We start from the raw sequence: 17,840 nt of genomic DNA, 5'->3' as shown, positions 1-17,840 counted from the left end.
AAAGTTTGCTTAGAGTCAGAGGGTGGAGCCAGCCACCAGCTCCATAGAGGTTTGGAGAACTGTAGAGAGAGACACCATCTCGGCCCTTTTGGATGAGAAACAAGAGGTAGGAAGTAGCTGGTGGCTGTTCATCTGCCTCTGATCTTTCAGGTTTTTAATCCCAATTTCTGACTCCTGGTTTTTATTGATAAGATTAATTAAATTAATGCTTCAGAGATCTGCCTGCCTCTGCCTCCCAGGTACGGAGTTTAAAATGTGTTGCCACTACCACTTGGCATGAATACTGTTTTCAATTGAGCTTTTTTAATTAGAACTTGTTTAAAGTGGTATGTTTTATTCATGTAGATATAAATTGCTGCAGGAGCTTAGAGGAGGGAACCATGAATTGTGTCCAGGACATCTAAAGTGCATGCATTAGTGGGGGAATATGAAAACTCGGTTCCCTCGAGGATGCATACATAGCATCTTAGCCAGACAGGGAAGTAGGAGGAAGCTAGGAAGCTAAAATAGACTGTGGTGGAGGTCGGAAGGCCTCAGAGTCTAGTTCCGTGGGCTTGAATGGGGGAGTGGGGAGACAGAGAACTGCACCAGAGAGGCGTGGTGAAGAAGTCTCGGGATAGTTCAGGAGTTGGACTGCTTGACCACTGAAAGATGTTCTCGGGGCCATAGGTCCCTAAAAAAAGTGTGGTGAATCTCTTACTCACCTGTGCAGGGTCCTGAGTTGTCTTCTTTCTGCCGCCGTTAGGAATCACCATGTCCCACTTTCCTGGTTCCTTTTTATGTTCATGTTACTCTTGGTAATTCCTCATCTCTTGCTCCACGCAGTCTGTATCTGTGTGGGGTTTTGGAGGTCGAGTGGAAATGACCGTTTCCAAGTTCATGGCCATTCAGGAGACCCTGCAGCCAGACTGGTTCCAGTGCCTCTCAGATGGCGAGGCATCTTGTGCAGAAGCAACTTCCATAAAAAGGGCCAGGAAGTCTGTGGACCGGTCCCTTCAGTTCCTGGACAGCTGTTTGCGACTACAGGAGGAGTCTGAGGTGAGGCCGCCGCTAGCCGCCCTGGAAACTCTCGCCTCCCTTCCGCATCTTTGCGCCTTAGCTGTTCTCCGCCTGCTTCCCTGCTCACTTGTTTGTCTCTACCTGTTCCTGTTTTCCTTTGCTGATCCTGGGAAGTTCCTTCTCCAGGATTCCATGGTAGGTTCTTTTCACTGTGCCCTGCGTTGTCCCCAAACTGCCTTCCCTTGGTTTTCATTATTTGGTGAACAGTTTGGAAAATGTATATACTGTCAGTGTCCTTCTACTCGCCGTGAGAGTTATGACTCCATACATCCTGGACTGTAGCTGAGTTGTGGCATTAGAATGTTCAGGTCCGGGCAGCTGGACTCCTGGTCTTGTTTCCTCAAGCCTAGTCACCCTCATCAGGTTCCTCGGCCCAGGGGTTTACACTTTAGATTTACTGATCATGCACATTACTGACCAGTTGTCTACCTCCTTCCTCCTGTCTCTGTAAACACGCCTCAGATCTGTCCCTTCTCACACTCCTGTTGTACCCGTCTCTTGGGTTGGTGGTTACCTCTGAGCTGTTTTAGCTGCCTCTGTTCTCGTTTCTGTCTGGTCTTCATCTTTGCTTTCCAGAAGATGCCTGTGTAAAGCACGGATGAGCCACTGCCTCCTTTGTTAAGGAATCCAGTGTTTCTCAGGGTCTGCTGTCACCTGCCCTGCTCATCATGGACTGCGTACCCTGTGACTGGCCGTCTGCTCTCGGAATGACTTTGCAGTTCCTTGAAGCATTCACTTGTTTCATTTTGGGCCACCTATTTCCCCCTGGATTTTTCTTTTATCTCCAGGCATAGTCCCTCTCTGGTTCCACCAGGTCCATTTATTCACTCACCAATTTATGGAATTTCCCTGACTTTTCCAGGAACCTCCCATCCTTTGTTATCCCTTTAATACGCGTGTGCTGTGCTGTGACCCAGCCATACCACACCACACCAGTTTCTTTACGCATTTGCTTTTATGAAGCTATTGTCTCCATAAACTCTACTTTTGCCTCCCGGTTTTGTATCTGTATCGTATCACAGAGCGTCTGACATACCGTGAGCCCGTAGTGAAGTGTTGTAACGAGCTGATAAAGATGAGGCTGTACCAGTGAATCGCAGCATTTGCGAGCACGGTTAGTGAGCTGGCAAAGGATGCAGTACGCAGAGAGCACAGGAGTCAGGGAAGCAAAGTGACTGACTGATCAGGCAGACTTGGTGGCTTATTCCTGATGCCAGCACTCAGCACATGGGACATGAGGCAGAAGGACTCAGGGCCAGTAAGTGTTGGGCACCTTTCTGTATCCTGAGTGCTCGTGTCTTGACACTGCTAACAGTGCCTCCTTTCTTACGTGTTCCATTTCAAACAGTACAGTAAGTACACAGCCAAACTGCTCATGTCCATGAACAGGAGATTCCTACACAAAACTGTGGTAGTGGTGTCCACCGTCTGCTCTATGCATGCAAACATCTTTTCCTGGGATCCTTTCTGGATCATGCTCTTTCTTTTGTTGTTGTTGGTGGTGGTTGTTTGCTTGCTTATTTTTTGTTTCTTTTTGTTTTTTGAGATAAGGTTTCTCTGTGTAGCCCTGACTGTCCTGGAACTTGTTCTGTAAACCAGGCTGACTTTGAACTCAGAGATCCGCTTGCTCCTGCTTCCCAAATGCTTGGGATTAAAGGTGTGTGCCACCGCAGCCTGGCTATGAATTGTCTTCTTTATACCATTCAGTACTGAAGTTCTGCCACGTTCTGTTTTGGCCATTTTTTTATTTCTCAGATAATCCCTAGATTGAGTATAGTAAAATAAATAAAACCTAGGTTGGTTTTGTCCCCATGGTTGGATTTGTGCCAGGGCTACAGGAAGGGAGTTGTCTTTTAGCTTTATCTGCTATGGAAGCGGAAAAAGGAAGTGGTGACATTCTGCCCAGCATCTACTGAATTAATCGGGCTCTTTTTGATTAGGAGGCTTTTTTAATAACTGTTTCTATTTCCTTAGGAGTTATAGGTCTACTTAAATTGTTTATCTGGTCTTGATTTAATTTTGGTATGTGGTATCCAGAAAATTGTCCAATTTTGTAAGTATAGGGCTTTGAAGTATGACCTAATGATTCTCTGGATTTCCACAATGTCTGTTATGTCCCCATTTTCATTTCTGATTTTTTGTTTTGTTTTGTTTTGTTAATTTGGATATTCTCTGCCTTTTGGTTAGTTTGCACAAGGGTTTGTCTGTCTTGGTGATTTTTCTCAAAGAACCAACTCTTTGTTTCATTGATTATTTGTATTGTTCTTTGTTTCTATTTTATTGATTTCTGCCCTAAGTTTGTTTCCTGTTGTCTGCTCCTCCTGGGTGAGTCTGCTTCTTTTTGTTCTAGAGCTTTCAGGTGGCTGCTAAGCCAATAGTATGAGATTTCTCCAGCTTATTTATGTGGCACTTAGTGCTATGAGCTTCTTTCTTAACACTGCTTTCATAGTGTCCCATAAGTTTGGGTATGTTGTGCCTTCATTTTTGTTGAATTCTAGGAAGTCTTTGGTTTCTTTCTTTATTTCTTCCTTGACCCAGTGGTGATTCAGTTGAGCGTTTTTCAGTTTCCATGAGTTGTTGTGGTTTCTGTCCTGCCCAGTTCCCACAGCTGGTAAGCCCCAAAGAAATTACACAGAAGTCTATATAAGTTATAAACTGATTGACCCATTAGCTCAGGCTTCTTATGAAGTGTATATAACTTATAAACTGATTGGCCCATTAACTCAGGCTTCTTATTAGCTCTTATAACTTATATTAACCCATTATTCTTATCTATGTTAGCCACATGGCTCGGTACCCTTTTTCAGAGGGGCAGGTTACATCCTGCTTCTTCAGTGTCTGGACAGGACTTGGGAAGAAAGGGCTTCCTCCTTCCCAGAATTCTCCTGTTCTCATTGCCCCGGCTCTACTTCCTGTCTGGTTGTCCCGCCTAAACTTCCTGCCTGGCCACTGGCCAATCAGTGTTTATTTAAGACATAATTGACAGAATACAGAATTGTCCCGCACCACATGAGTTTGTAAGCTTTCTGCAGTTAATGTTGCTATTAAATTCTAACTTTAAGCCTTGGTAATCCAATAAGATACAGGGGATTATTTTGTATTTGTTGAGATTTGCTTTGTGACCGACTCTGTGATTAATTTTAGAGACAGTTCCATGAGGTGCCGTATATTCTTTTGTGTTTGGGCAAAGTGGTCTATAGATGTCTGTTAAGTCCATTTGAGTCATAACATCCATTAGATCCCTTATTTCTCTGTTAATTTTCTGTCTGACAGAATCTTGTTTTCTCCATCTATGGTGATTGAAAGTTTTGCTGACTGTAGTAGTCTGGAATGGCATCTGTGGTCTCTTAATGTCTGCAAAACATCTCTCTAGGACCTTCTGGCTTTCAGTCTCCATTGAGAAGTTGGGTCTAATTCTGATAGGTCTGTGTTTATATGTTACTTGGCATTTTTCCATTATAGCTCTTAGTATTCTTTCTTTATTCTGCATGTTTAGTGTTTTGATTATTCTGTGGCGAGGGGACTTTTTTGTTGTTATTGTTCAGTCTATTTGGTATTCTGTAAGCTTCTTGTATCTTTATAGCATGTCCTTTAGGTTGGGAAAGTTTTCTTCTATGATTTGTTGAATATATTTTCTGTGTCTTTGAGCTGGAATTTGTCTCCTTCTTCTATCCCTATTCTTAGGTTTGTTCTTTTCATGGTGTCCCAGATTCATGTTAAGAATATGTTGAATTTAAGATTTTCTCTCATCTATGAATCTATTTTCTCTACTGTATCTTCAACCCTGAGTTTCTCTCTTCCACTTCTTGTATTCTGTTGGTTATGCTTGCATCTCTAGGTCCTGTTCTCTTACTTAGATTTTCCATTTCCAGAATTCCCTCGGTTTGTGTTTTCTTGATTGCCTCTATTTCCAGTTTCAAGTCGTGAACTGCTTCCTTCACTTGTCTGTTTTTTTTTGGGGGGGGGGGTTCTTAAGGTATTTACCGATTTCCAATTTTTTTTGTCTTTTCCTCCACTTCTTTAAGGGAATTTTTCATTTCCTTTTTAAGGGCCTTTATCATCTCATAAAGCTATTTTTAAGGTTGTTTTCTGCTTCATCCGCATTGGGATGTGCAGGTCCTGCTGTTGTTGGATCACTAGGTTCTGATGGTACCATATTGCTCTTGATGTTATTGGATGTATTCTTACACTGCTGTTTACCCATCTGGGTTTGGGATAATTATAGATATGGGTGTTGATTCTTGTGATGTCTTTATTGGATGGATCTTTTGTTCTTTATTGTGTGTTTCCTTTATTGTCTTTTTACTGAATGGCCATGGGTTCTGGTAATTGGCTAATTGTCTGGTTGAGTAAGGTTGTCTCAGCTGAGGTTTGTGAGGGTTTGGATGCCTAGTTGTAGCATATATTTCAGTTCTTCTGGCTAATGTGGGCTTTACTTGTGCCTATGGGGTCTGTTCTTCCAACTGGTGTGGGTTTTGCCTGTGCCTGTTCTTCTATCTGGTGTGGATGGCGCATGTGCCAATAGGGTCTGCTGATGTTGCTGGAGAGGGCTGTTTGCAGGGAGACTGCTTTTCTTCCAATTGATATGGGTGGTGCTTGTGCCTTTAGGGACTGCTGATCTTGGTGGGGGGTGGTTGTTCAGGGGGAGGATGATGGGCTGGGTGGGTTTGGGCAGCGGAATGGGTCTTAAAGGTTATATTGTCCAGTGGTGGCTGCAGTGGTAGAGCAGCCTTCCCACAGAACTCTTAGCTGTTGCCTGGCTGCTAGGCAAAACCTCTTTTTACAGTGTGTTCATTAGAGCCCTAAAGGTTCTTGGAGTGCACATCTATAGTACCTTCAAAGACCTCTTTCTTCTGTCTGTTGGACTTCGATGAAAAATGCATGCAAACAGGTCTTGGGTTCTTGTAATGGTTAAAGGCGTTCAATTCTTTCTTCTCTCAGGTCCTTCAGAAAAGTGTGATCATTGGAGTGATTGAAGGTGGAGATGTGAAGGAAGAGAGGTTGAGGTCTGCACGAGAGACCGCCAAGCGGCCTGTGGGGGGCTTCCTTCTGGATGGCTTTCAAGGGAATCCAACAGTCACAGAAACCAGGCTGCACTTGCTGTCGTCAGTCACCGCAGAGCTGCCAGAGGACAAACCAAGGCCAGTGCTGGGTTAGGATGCAGGCCAGCCTCGTGAGAGGTGGCAGGGGTGCTGGTGACGGTGTGATGCGGTCTACACAGGGTGCTTTCCATGTCTTGATTCTTCCTGTCTTATTCTCGGCCAGCTGGGCAGTTTCCTTCGAGGCTGCTCTCCTGGTTTTAGAATGTAGAGGGGGAGAATTGTCATGAGATAAATTTGATCATCATAACCGAGGACAAATGTGTCTCTCATTCTGTATCCTCTCATCCTTGCAGCAAATACAGGCACTCCTTTTTATTTGTTGTGACATGGTACCTGGAGACAAGTGTAAAGTCATGTGCCATTCTTGTTTAAGTCAAGGCATGTTGGAGTTTGCGTGCTTAGTCGCATGAGGATATGCTCTGTTAGTAAGGACCTTCGAGAAGTTTCTGCTTTTGTGACAAGCAGTGAGTGGTGGTGTTCTGTTTTTTGAATTGATGAAGCTCGTAGTGTTGGTTCTTTTGAATACTGCAGTGTTAACAGAGATGAGAGGCTAGTCTGAATTTCAGAGCAGCTGATGTCATACTAGTACCTAAATTTTCTTAATGTATTTATTTTTACTTCTGTGGAATCTTGTGTAGTCCAGGCTGGCCTGAAACTTGCTATGAATCTTCTGACCCCTGCCTCCCGAGTGCTGGGATTACAGGCATGTTCCGTTGCTCCGTGCTGGGGATGGAGCCCAGAGCTTTGTGAATGTTAGCCAAGCGCTTGACCAGCTGAGCTATAGCCTGCATTTTCTTGCTTTATTAAATATACAGAAGCCAAAACCAAAAATCGTAGGTGACTCTAAAGGTCATGACATTGGATGAAATAAAGCAGACCCAGAAAGAGGGCGCCTGTGTGTGATCTCACTCTTGTCGGGTGTGAAAATGTCCCTCTCCTTGAAGTTGAGCTATCAGAGGTTGGAGTGAGCAGGAGCATGGAGGTGGGTAAGATGCTGCTCAAAGGATGTGTACTTCCAGCTAAATCAGAGGGGTAAATACCATGGATTTGTTGTGTAGTCTGATGATAATATTTATTGAAAACTGAGCAGAATGGGAATTAATTATCATCATGTAGAAGGAGCGGCGGGCTGCATTCCCACCTGGCTTCCGCACAGCTAGCTTTATACCCGAAATAACAACACACAAATTGTATTCTTTTAAACACTACTTGGCCCATTAGCTCTAGCCTCTTACTGGCTAACTCTCACATCTTGATTAACCCATTTCTAATAATCTGTGTAGCACCACAAGGTGGTGGCTTACCGGGAAAGATTCAGCCTACATCTGTCTCTGGTCGAAGAATCATGGTGTCTGCCTCACTTTCCTTCTTCCCAGCATTCTATTCTGTCTACTCCACCCACCTATGTTCTGACCTATCAGGCCAAGCAGTTTCTTTCTTTATTAAATAACCAATGAAAGCAACAGATAGACAGATGACCCTCCTCCATTATTGTCACGAAGAAAACAGTAATTGTATGAGATTTGTTATTTGGCTAGATTGACCCATTTTATGATGTCTACAAATTCCAAAATATGTTGTTTATGAAAAATACATACAATTTTATATGTCAATTTAAAACAGTTTTCTGTTTAGTCTTGCATCCTTAATGTGAATATTCTTGCCTTTTAACCAGTAATATATTGGGAAATTTGGCTCTGAGATGCTATTTAATTTTCAAGGGCTATTAGACAGTACATGTGTAATCTTAGTACTTTTTGAGAACCGAATATAATTGTGTGCCTGCATCATAGAGACAGCTTAGTGACTCATACCTGTATACTTGGGTGTGAAGATTCCCTAGAACAGGTTCTCACAGCCATCGTGTGCATACACAGACACGCACGCATGCACACACACATGCATATACTAGTTTTTAGCATCACCCCCTTTCCTGCTACAGATGAATAGCTCAGTGTGAGCTTTTCTAGTCATTTTCTGGACTTTTTTGTGCTAAGTGTTCACAGATGTCTCTTTTTGAATTTGAAAGCTGGGATTGTTTTTCTGTAAGTGTGTAAAATGCCAGCTTCAGTTGGAGTGGAGTTCTAAAGCCTCACAGGACTGGAAGGAGGCTGTAGTCAGGAAAGCTGGCATACATAGAAGAGTTCTGCTTGCTTAGTATTACATAAACGCATTGTTAAAACTTCTAAGAAATCAGAAAATCTGAAAGCTTTTCTGCCCTGATTCATGGAAAGGGCTGTGCGCAGAAAAACAAACTTTAACAAGAGGAGTAGTTGCAGCTAGCCAGTCCTGAGCTCACGCTTCTCCGAGCCTTGCCTTCCTGTCAAAACCCTCTTGAAAATTATTCATGCTCCCAAACTGCCTTAGCCCTTCCCTTTTAAGATACCATTTCATTTCTCAGTGCGGACTTTTCATTAGCAAAGAAAATACGAAGAAAGTCTTAGATCCTGGTGTGAGTGCTGAAATTCTGAGAACAAGAGGAGCTGTTAAATGAATCTGTAAAATACACTAAAAAAATGGAGAAATAAAGCAAATTATATTCTTTTAAAAGTATCTATGCAGTGTTTAGATGGGATGTAAAGGTCAGTCTGTGGCTAGGGAGGTGGACCAGAAAGACGGGAATGGAAAGAGTTAGAAATGATACTGTTTGCTTTTCCACTGCCTCCTTGGGCCTCAAAATGGTTCCGTGGAGCTCTTTATAATTAAGAGCCAGAGAACAGGGTGTAAAGGAACTGCCTAAGCAACACAGCCATGTCCCTGCCACCCTGAGCTTGAGTTTGTCTGCTGTTTTTCATACGTCCCGTTGATGTGGTAGCGTTCTCTGATTTCTTCGTGGCCATTGACTTACGTTGTTGTCCCGACTGTCTTTCCAGGCTCATCTGTGGAGTCAGCCGGCCCGACGAAGTGCTCGAGTGTATTGAAAGAGGAGTGGACCTGTTTGAGAGTTTTTTCCCATATCAAGTGACTGAGCGGGGTTGTGCCCTGACTTTCACCTTTGATTGCCAGCTGAATCCTGAAGAGACATGTGGGTCTTTGACATTCACCTCACTCTTAGCTTTCTCCCATTTCCCGTGACTTTTTGGCCCAAGTCATAAATATGTACACATAGCACCAGCCTTTCATAAAGGTCCATCTTGATTTTTTTTCCTTGTGTTCCCTGGGATATTGGCACCTAGGGCAGGGCACTTAATACTACACATGTAGGTCATCAATATAGATGGGACTTTTGTGGTCAGCAAAAACAAGACCTCCTTTGTTCACAGCTCAGGGAAAAAAATTGAGAGTAAATCGTAATGAAAATCTAAGGAAAGGAAACCTTTGAGCAGCTTAGTAAAAGTTAATTTATTTTTTTATCCACAAAAGATTGCTTGTCTCCCTCTTGCAAGCCCATGCAATTAACTCCCAGGGATCTCACCGTCATGGGCTGCTCCTGTCACCTTCGCTTTTCTGAGATCTGAAAGCTGCTTTCTTCTGCTCATATTTCTTTGAAGTGCTGCCATTTTCTTTTATTGTTATTTCAAAGTCAAGACAAGCCATTTCAGATCCTGAAGCACATGGTAGGGAAGAGGACCCAGTCACAGGCCGTGGGCTGCTCCCTTGAAGCCTGTCTTCAGGGATGAGTGGCCTGCACAGTCCCCTCCGGCTTGCCGGGAAGGCTTCCTTTTCTCCCTCTTACTTTATTTTCAACCCTTTAATCCTATTTGTGTCTGCGTGTACTATAAAATTTGTGGAATTTTACCTAGCGAAGAGTTTAAAGAAAGTTGCCAGCTCTTCCCCTAAGTGACCAGGATTTTCCAAAATGCCAGAGCTTTATTGTGTTCCCATCTCAGCACACAGTTCGTGTGAACAATCCCATAGCATTTTTGTGCTCAGTGCTCGTGTGGGTTCACTAAAATTGTTCTAGAACCATCTGGCTGTCTGGACCCGCACGGGTTGCTTTCATTACTTTCCTGCTTACCTCTTCTCTATTTCCTGTGTTGGAGCGAGCTGGATTTCTGTTGAGAAGCTGGTCTTTCTCTTGAAGTTGAAGGACATGTTCCTCCATTAAGCAAGGAGCTCAAGGGTACTGTGGGTTCCTTAGAAAGCCAGAGGCCCCATACAGAAGACGTAAACTAAAGCCGTGTTCTAAGTTAATCTGCTTAGACTGTGTGCTGTCACAAATCCATCGTGATAAGTCATAGGGCTACCCCCCCCCCCCCGTTTTTCTTTTTAAAATCATTCCTTTATGACAAGATTATATATCACATACTTGGATCCATGATTAGCTTGGACTTTTCAGATATCTTCAGTTGTCTTGATGGTGTAGATAATAGTCTTTGGCCATCCAGGAATGTACTGCTATTTGTTTTTTCTTAGGTGATTTCCTTAGGATAATTCTAAGAATGGAGTTATAGGGTCAAAGGTTGTGAAATTATAACTAGATTAAAAATTTTCCAGTGTGCACTTCTTATCTGATTGTTCAAGACTTTTTATTGGTTTCCCTTCAGTATTGCAGCAAAATGGAATCCAAGAAGAAATAAAATGCTTGGATCAAATAAAGAAAATTGAAGCAGCTGGGTGCAACCAAGAAATGACATCATTTGAAATTAATCTGAAAGAGAAAAAGTAAGAAATTTTTTGAAGTTTGGGTTTTGATTTCTGACTTTTTAATTTCGGACAGTCTTAAGTTTATGTAACTGTTCCCTTTTCAGTTTATGACTTCGTAAAATATTTATAGTTGGACATTACTTAGGCCTTCTCAAATATGGTTCCAGAAAACCTTTTTTCCTCTGCAGATGACTTCGGGTACTTTGTCTTGTCAGAACACTAAGCTAGATAACTATTGCTTTAGAAAAGCTGTCTGAAAGAGGCTGAATCCATTGCTTGATTTTTTTTTTTTCTATTCTGATTACTTTAAGTAACAGCAGAGCAAAATAAGGATTGAGAGTCAGACACAGTGTAGCTTGTACATTGGAAAGAGCTCAAGTCCCCTTGACTATACACAGGTTCTAAATCAGCCATCAGTGAAGAATGACCCGAGGTGGGTCATGGTGGGTTCACCTCTAACCCAGCACGTTGGAAGAGGCAGATGGAGCTCTAAGTTTGAGATCAGCCTTGATCTAGTGAGCAAATTCTGGGCCAGCTGGAGCTACGTAGGAAATCTTGTCTTAAAAACAAAAGGAATGAATTGAGTTGTCTTATAACTTTACATTTGACTAAAAGTGGTAGTTACCAGCCTCAGAACGTGGTTTCTCTGTGAGCATAGCACTGGTTTGATTTATATAAGAAGATGTTTTAGGAGCTCTGACTTTTCATGGTTATCTAATAATGGCATAGACCTGAGAATTTATGAAAGACTATAAAATTCGTACATCCTGTTTATATCCTATTTCTTGATTGTGGGTCTGAAGTGATAACATCTATATCTTTTAATATTTTCTTTAAAGTAGCCAAGACTATTGTCTTCTCTCATACAAATGTTAGGGTAATATATATGCTTATTCTCGGTGCTAGGTTAAAGTTTTGGGGACAAATACCTACTACTGCATTTGATTATATTATCTTGGAAAAGTCATGTGCCTTAGTAGGCGATGAAAGGTAGCACAAGTATAATATTTAGTGTTACTAAGTATAATATTTAGGTAACACAAGTGTGATATCAGGGTTAGATCCTTTTTGCTGTATTAGCTCCTTTAATAACCTCCCAGTTCCAGGAGGTGGACTGTTAGCATCTTTGGTTAATGAATGAGAAACACATGCATAGCTGGGTAGTAAACAGCATGCCCAGTTGAGTTATAGAGCCCAGACTCAAGCCCGTAGGCAAGGGATTCCACCAGAGCCCTCCTTCTAAATACGCAGCAGTCATCTGCATCTGTAAAGGGGTAGTCAGAATGGTCATTGCCAAGAGAAGAGGCAGAGACTGGCTAACCCGGCGGATGTGTGGTGGCTGCTGACACTAGTGCTCGTGAGTGGAAGAGGAGCATCCTCTGCCCGAACACCGCGTGCCTTTGCACTCACTGATGAGTGACCATTGTGACTGTCTCGGGCCGCAGACTTGTAAGGTTGTGTCTGTCAGAGCACGCCTTGAGCAGGTACCCAGCGAGACTGTTCTTGCCGTAGCCATCTCTCCAGTGGAGTAAGTAGCCTGGGTGGTAGATTTCCTTTTTTTGTTTGTTTGTTTTTTCAAGACATGGCTTTCTTTCTCTGTGTATCCCTGGCTACCCAGACCTTAGTTGTCAATTTCTTAGTCTCTTCACTTCTGAATTCTTTCTCAGGTACCAGGAAGACTTCAGCCCGCTCGTGAGTGGGTGCTCCTGTTACTGCTGTAAGAATCACTCTCGCGCATACATCCACCATCTGCTGGTGACCAACGAGCTCCTGGCCGGCGTCCTGCTCATGGTGCACAACTTTGAACACTACTTCAGATTTTTCTGCTCCATCCGGGAAGCACTAAAAAGTGACACTCTGGCACAGTTGAAAGAACTCATCCGCAGACAAATGTCTTGAGAATGGGAAAATAAAGAATCCAAGACCTGAGCTTTCAGTGTTGATGGCGGGAATGAAGAGCACCTGCCTCGGACTGCCCATGACGGTGCGGAGGAAGGCCTGCTAGAGACCTCAGTGGACCAGAATGATTTGAACCATGACTCTAAAACTTTCTAGGCTTATTCCACGAGTACATAGAGATTCGTTTAGTTGAAGACAAAGCATTAGGTGTGAGAGAGTTTTGAAAGGATGGTGAGGGTCTAGGAACTGCTGAGATGGGTGGGGAGAGGACTGAGCAGCTTGTCATGGGGGCACAGCTGGGGCCTGGAGAGAAACCTGGCTGATTCGAACAGGGGGTTTTTGTTTCTCCTCATGCTCTCAGGGACTTTTGGGCAAATGCAGACACAGTTTTAGAGAGAATCTCTAGAATCTTCTTTTTAGGGTTCAGTTTAACTTCAGCATGTTTTGATTTAGTAAAGCAGAATGTCTCCTCCAGGGTCAACTATTCCTTGTTAAAAAACAAGGATGGTTGTAAATCATCAGACTCAGATAATCCAGGCAGACTTTGTCTTGAACAGGATCTCCGTTTAGAATTCCTCATGACTTTGAGGACCAGCACTGCTTTCACAGACATTGAAAATAGCCTTCGTTCTGCATGTAGTTGGGGTACTTCTGAGGAAATGGAAAGGTATCACAAAAGGAATTTTCCAAATCCAGTCCTATCCATCTCTGGGGAAGCTGTACTTTGAATTCTTACTGCGAGCCTTGCCCGTGCCCCCTCCAGAATTCAGCAGAGCACACAGCCTCTCCTCAGTTGACTGTTTCACATTGACTTCCTAGTCTTCTCTCCCAGAGTGATTTCTCCTACAGATGGAACCAGCTTTGCTTAGTCCTTCTCCTGGTCAACATTGATGCTCATTTTCCAAGTACTTGTTCTGTTTCCCAGATGAAATCTTTCCTTAGTCTGACAGTCGGAGCCCATGCACCAAGGCGTGCTGGGCGGGAGGTGACGCTGGTGGCCGGCATTTTTTTTTTTTTAATGCATCAGGAAGTTTGTTCTGTGGTTTGCAGAGTTGGTGGTTGGCAGCTGCAGGACCTGAGTCTGGTTGTCCTTCCTGGGTTCTCTTGATTCTATAGTTTTGTTGGCATCATGACGGGGTTTTTGTTTGCTTGTTGATGTGTGTGTGTGCTTTTCTATATTTATCAATTTTTCTATAGAATACTCAAAACATGTATATACATGTAATTTTTATAAAAATATCAATTTAAAATCTTTTTGAAAGTACAAAAAATGCATTTCTTATATTTTATTGGCTTCAATCTATAATGGGCATTACTGAACATTGTATATAACAGTTATGTAGTTAATTGTATTTTTATATGTTAGAAACTCAACTTGGTTTTTCCATTTAGTGGTATGATGACTTCTCCTGAATGCAAAGGATACTATGGAGACAGTTTGTGTTCTCAGCGATCTCTATTGAATGTATTTTGTACTTGTTTATGTGTTTGTATTCTTGGTCAATACCAAACCCATTATTGAAGGATTACTACTAGTAAATATCCAAGAATCCATATAAATTTATGAGTTTTATTTATGCCCAAAACACTGAAAATTCTGTTAAACATTGTTCAGGTCCCTTAGTCCCTGGGTCTTTTTCTTATTAGCACATTTGAAAAAATTCTTTTATGTTTTAAATGTATTAAGAGCAATAGCCAATAAACATTTTTAATTAAAAAAAAAACAAAACAAAAAGCCTCCACTGTGTGTTGATTTTTAGTTAGTGGGAGTAAGTTTACTAAAGTATTAAATTTCCATGGTACAGGGACTGTCCTAAAGTTTTTTCGTGGGAAAAAACTTGCTCCAGATTTTATCATTTAGTATCTAAAGAAATGTCCATGTTGGGTTTGAAGGGACGTTACTCAATATACTTTACCGGCCTCTCTACCTTACATGACTAGTGGCTCTCAGGCCATGCAGTGCACACAGTAACGGGATGTTCAGCACAATCCCTGGAGCAGTTGTCGACACCTGCCGGTGTGTGTGTTTACAAATATGTCCTAACTCATGTGGCAGAGGACAGCTCTCAGGCGCTCTCTCCTTTGGAACATTGCTTAGCTCAGTGACCCTAGAAGTATGCCTGGGAGGGGCTGTTCTCCCCATGTTGTAAACCGAGGTTCAGTAGAAGGGTGGTTTGGGCTTGCCTGAAAGTCTTTCAGAAATTGTTGCTTCTCAACTGCCAGGTTAAAGTCTCGTTTCTCCGAGTAAAGCACAACTGTTCATCTTTGTAGCAAATTCTTTTTTTTTTTTTTTTTTGAATCTCTGATTTTTTTTTTATTCTTTTTTACTTAAAATTTCCAACTGCTCCCCGTTTCCCATTTCCCTCCCCCTCCTCCCACATATTGCCCCCTCCCCCTGCTCCCCTCCCCCTATCCCCACTCCACTTCTCCTCCCCCTAGTCCACTCCCCCTCCCTCTCGATACTGAAGAGCAGTCCAAATTCCCTGCTCTACATGAAGACCAAGGTCCTCCCACTTCTATCTAGGTCCAGGAAGGTGAGCATCCAAACAGGCTACGCTCCCACAAAGCCAGTTCATGTATTAGGATCAAAACCTAGTGCCATTGTCCTTGTCTTCTCATCAGCCTTCATTGTCCGCCTTGTTCAGAGAGTCCAGTTTCAACCCATGCTTATTCAGTCCCAGTCCAGCTGGCCTTGGAGAGCTCCCAATAGATCAGTTCCACTGTCACAGTGGGTGGGTGCACCCCTCGTGGTCCTGATTTCCTTGCTCATGTTCTCCCTCCTTCTGCTCCTCATTTGGACCTTAAGAGCTCAGACCGTTGCTCCAAATTGGGTCTCTGTCTCTCTCTCGATCCATCGCCAGATGAAAGTTCCTGTGCCATTCTCCTTGGCCTCTCGTCAGCTCTCATTGTCCACCACATTAAGAGAGTCCGGTTTTATCCCATGTTTTTTTCAGTAGCAGTCCAGCTGGCCTTGGTGAGCTCCCAATAGATCGGCCCCCCTGTCTCAGTGGTTGGGTGCACCCCTCATGGTCCTGACTTCCTTGTTCATGTTCTCTCTCCTTCTGCTCCTCATTATAACCTTGGGAGCTCAGTCCGGTGCTCCAGTGTGGGTCTCTGTCTCTATCTCCATCGCTAGATGAAGGTTCTATGGCGATATGCAAGATATTCATCAGTATGATTATAGGATAGGTTCATTTCAGGTTCCCTATCCTCAGGTGCCCCAATGAGCTAACTGGGGACATTGCCCTGGGCTTCTGGTAGCCATTCCAGGTTCAAGTCTCTTGCCAACCCTTAGGTGGCTCCCTTAACTAAGGTATGAGTTTCCCTGCTCCCCCATCCAACCTTCCTTTACCCCCAATCACGCCGATTCCCCCAGTTCCCCTCATCCTCTCCTTCACACTTTTCTCTCCCCATCTCCCCTCATCCCCATCCCACCCCACCCCCCAAGATTCCCATTTTTTGCCCATCAATCTTGTCTATTTCCCATAGCTGGGAGGATATCTATATGTTTTTCCTTGGGTTTACCCTCTTGTTTAGCTTCTTTAGGATCACAAATTATAGACTCAGTGGCCCCTATCCATGGCTAGAAACCAATTATGAGTGAGTACATCCCATGATCTTCTTTTTGGGTCTGGGTTACCTCACTCAGGATCGTATTTTCTATTTCTATCCATTTGCATGCAAAATTCGAGAAGTCATTGTTTTTTACCGCAGAGTAGTACTCTAATGTATATATATTCCACACTTTCTTCATCCATTCTTCTATTGAAGGGCATCTAGGTTGCTTCCAGGTTCTGGCTATTACAAATAATGCTGCTATGAACATAGTTGGACAAATGCTTTTGTCATATGATAGGGCATCTCTTGGGTATATTCCCAAGAGTGCTATTGCTGGGTCCAGGGGTAGGTTGATCCCAATTTTTCTGAGAAACCGCCACACTGATTTCCAAAGTGGTTGCACAAGTTTGCAGTCCCACCAGCAATGGATGAGGGTACCCCTTTCTCCACAACCTCTCCAGCAAAGGCTATCCTTGGTGTTTTTGATTTTAGCCATTCTGACAGGTGTAAAATGATATCTCAAAGTTGTTTTGATTTGCATTTCTCTGATCGCTTAAGGAGGTTGAGCATGACCTTAAGTATCTTTTGGCCATTTTAACTTCTTCTGATGAGAATTCTCTGTTCAGTTCAGTGCCCCATTTTTTAATTGGGTTAATTATCCTTTTAAAGTCTAGTTTCTTGAGTTCTTTATATATTTTGGAGATCAGACCTTTGTCTGTAGCGGGGTTGGTGAAGATCTTCTCCCAGTCAGTAGGCTGCCTTTTTGTCTTAATGACAGTGTCCTTTGCTTTACAGAAGCTTCTCAGTTTCAGGAGGTCCCATTTATTCAATGTTGCCCTTAATGTCTGTGCTGCTGGGGTTATACATAGGAAGCGATCTCCTGTGCCCATATGTTGTAGGGTACTTCCCATTTTCTCTTCTATCAGGTTCAGTGTGTTCAGATTGATATTGAGGTCTTTGATCCATTTGGACTTGAGTTTTGTGCATGGTGATAGATATGGGTCTATTTTCATTCTTCTACAGGTTGACATCCAATTGTGCCAGCACCATTTGTTGAAGATGCTTTCTTTCTTCCATTGTATACTTTTAGCTCCTTTATCGAAAATTAGTTGTTCATAGGTTTGTGGGTTAAAATCCGGGTCTTCTATACGATTCCATTGGTCGACTGCTCTGTTTTTATGCCAGTACCACGCTGTTTTCATTACTGTAGCTCTGTAATAGAGTTTGAAGTCAGCGATGGTAATGCCTCCAGAAGTTCCTTTATTATATAAGATTGTTTTGGCTATCCTGGGTTTTTTGTTTCTCCATATAAAGTTGATTATTGTCCTTTCAAGATCTGTGAAGAATTTTGATGGGATTTTAATGGGGATTGCATTGAATCTGTAGATTGCCCTTGGTAGAATTGCCATTTTTACTATGTTGATCCTCCCAATCCAGGAGCAAGGGAGATCCTTCCATTTTCTGGTATCCTCTTCAATTTCTTTCTTCAATGCCTTAAAGTTCTTGTCAAATAGATCTTTCACTTCCTTGGTTAGAGTTACCCCAAGATAGTTTATGCTTTTTGTGGCTATCGTGAAAGGTGATGATTCTCTTATTTCCCTCTCTGCTTCCATATCCTTTGTGTATAAGAGGGCG

At 42.8% G+C, this 17,840-nt stretch overlaps 1 protein-coding gene across 4 annotated transcripts in view; it reads left to right on the top strand.

Moving 5' to 3' along the window:
* Positions 1–14,340, top strand: part of Qtrt2 (queuine tRNA-ribosyltransferase accessory subunit 2) — a 28,503-nt gene extending 14,163 nt beyond the window's left edge. For all 4 annotated transcript variants that reach the window (XM_057766074.1, XM_057766075.1, XM_057766073.1 and 1 more), the window contains 5 exons: positions 826–1,038; positions 6,001–6,200; positions 9,035–9,186; positions 10,649–10,766; positions 12,416–14,340. In XM_057766074.1, the coding sequence (XP_057622057.1) occupies positions 826–1,038; positions 6,001–6,200; positions 9,035–9,186; positions 10,649–10,766; positions 12,416–12,647 (915 nt within the window). In that variant the 3' untranslated portion in view covers positions 12,648–14,340. The remainder of the gene's footprint in view (positions 1–825; positions 1,039–6,000; positions 6,201–9,034; positions 9,187–10,648; positions 10,767–12,415) is intronic.
* Positions 14,341–17,840: the final 3,500 nt, after the last annotated feature.

This window comes from Chionomys nivalis, chromosome 3 (genome assembly GCF_950005125.1).
Source record: "Chionomys nivalis chromosome 3, mChiNiv1.1, whole genome shotgun sequence".
Lineage (NCBI taxonomy): Eukaryota > Metazoa > Chordata > Mammalia > Rodentia > Cricetidae > Chionomys > Chionomys nivalis.
The sequence above is the reverse complement of the archived record's forward strand: the minus strand, read 5'-3'. Positions and strand labels throughout refer to the sequence as shown.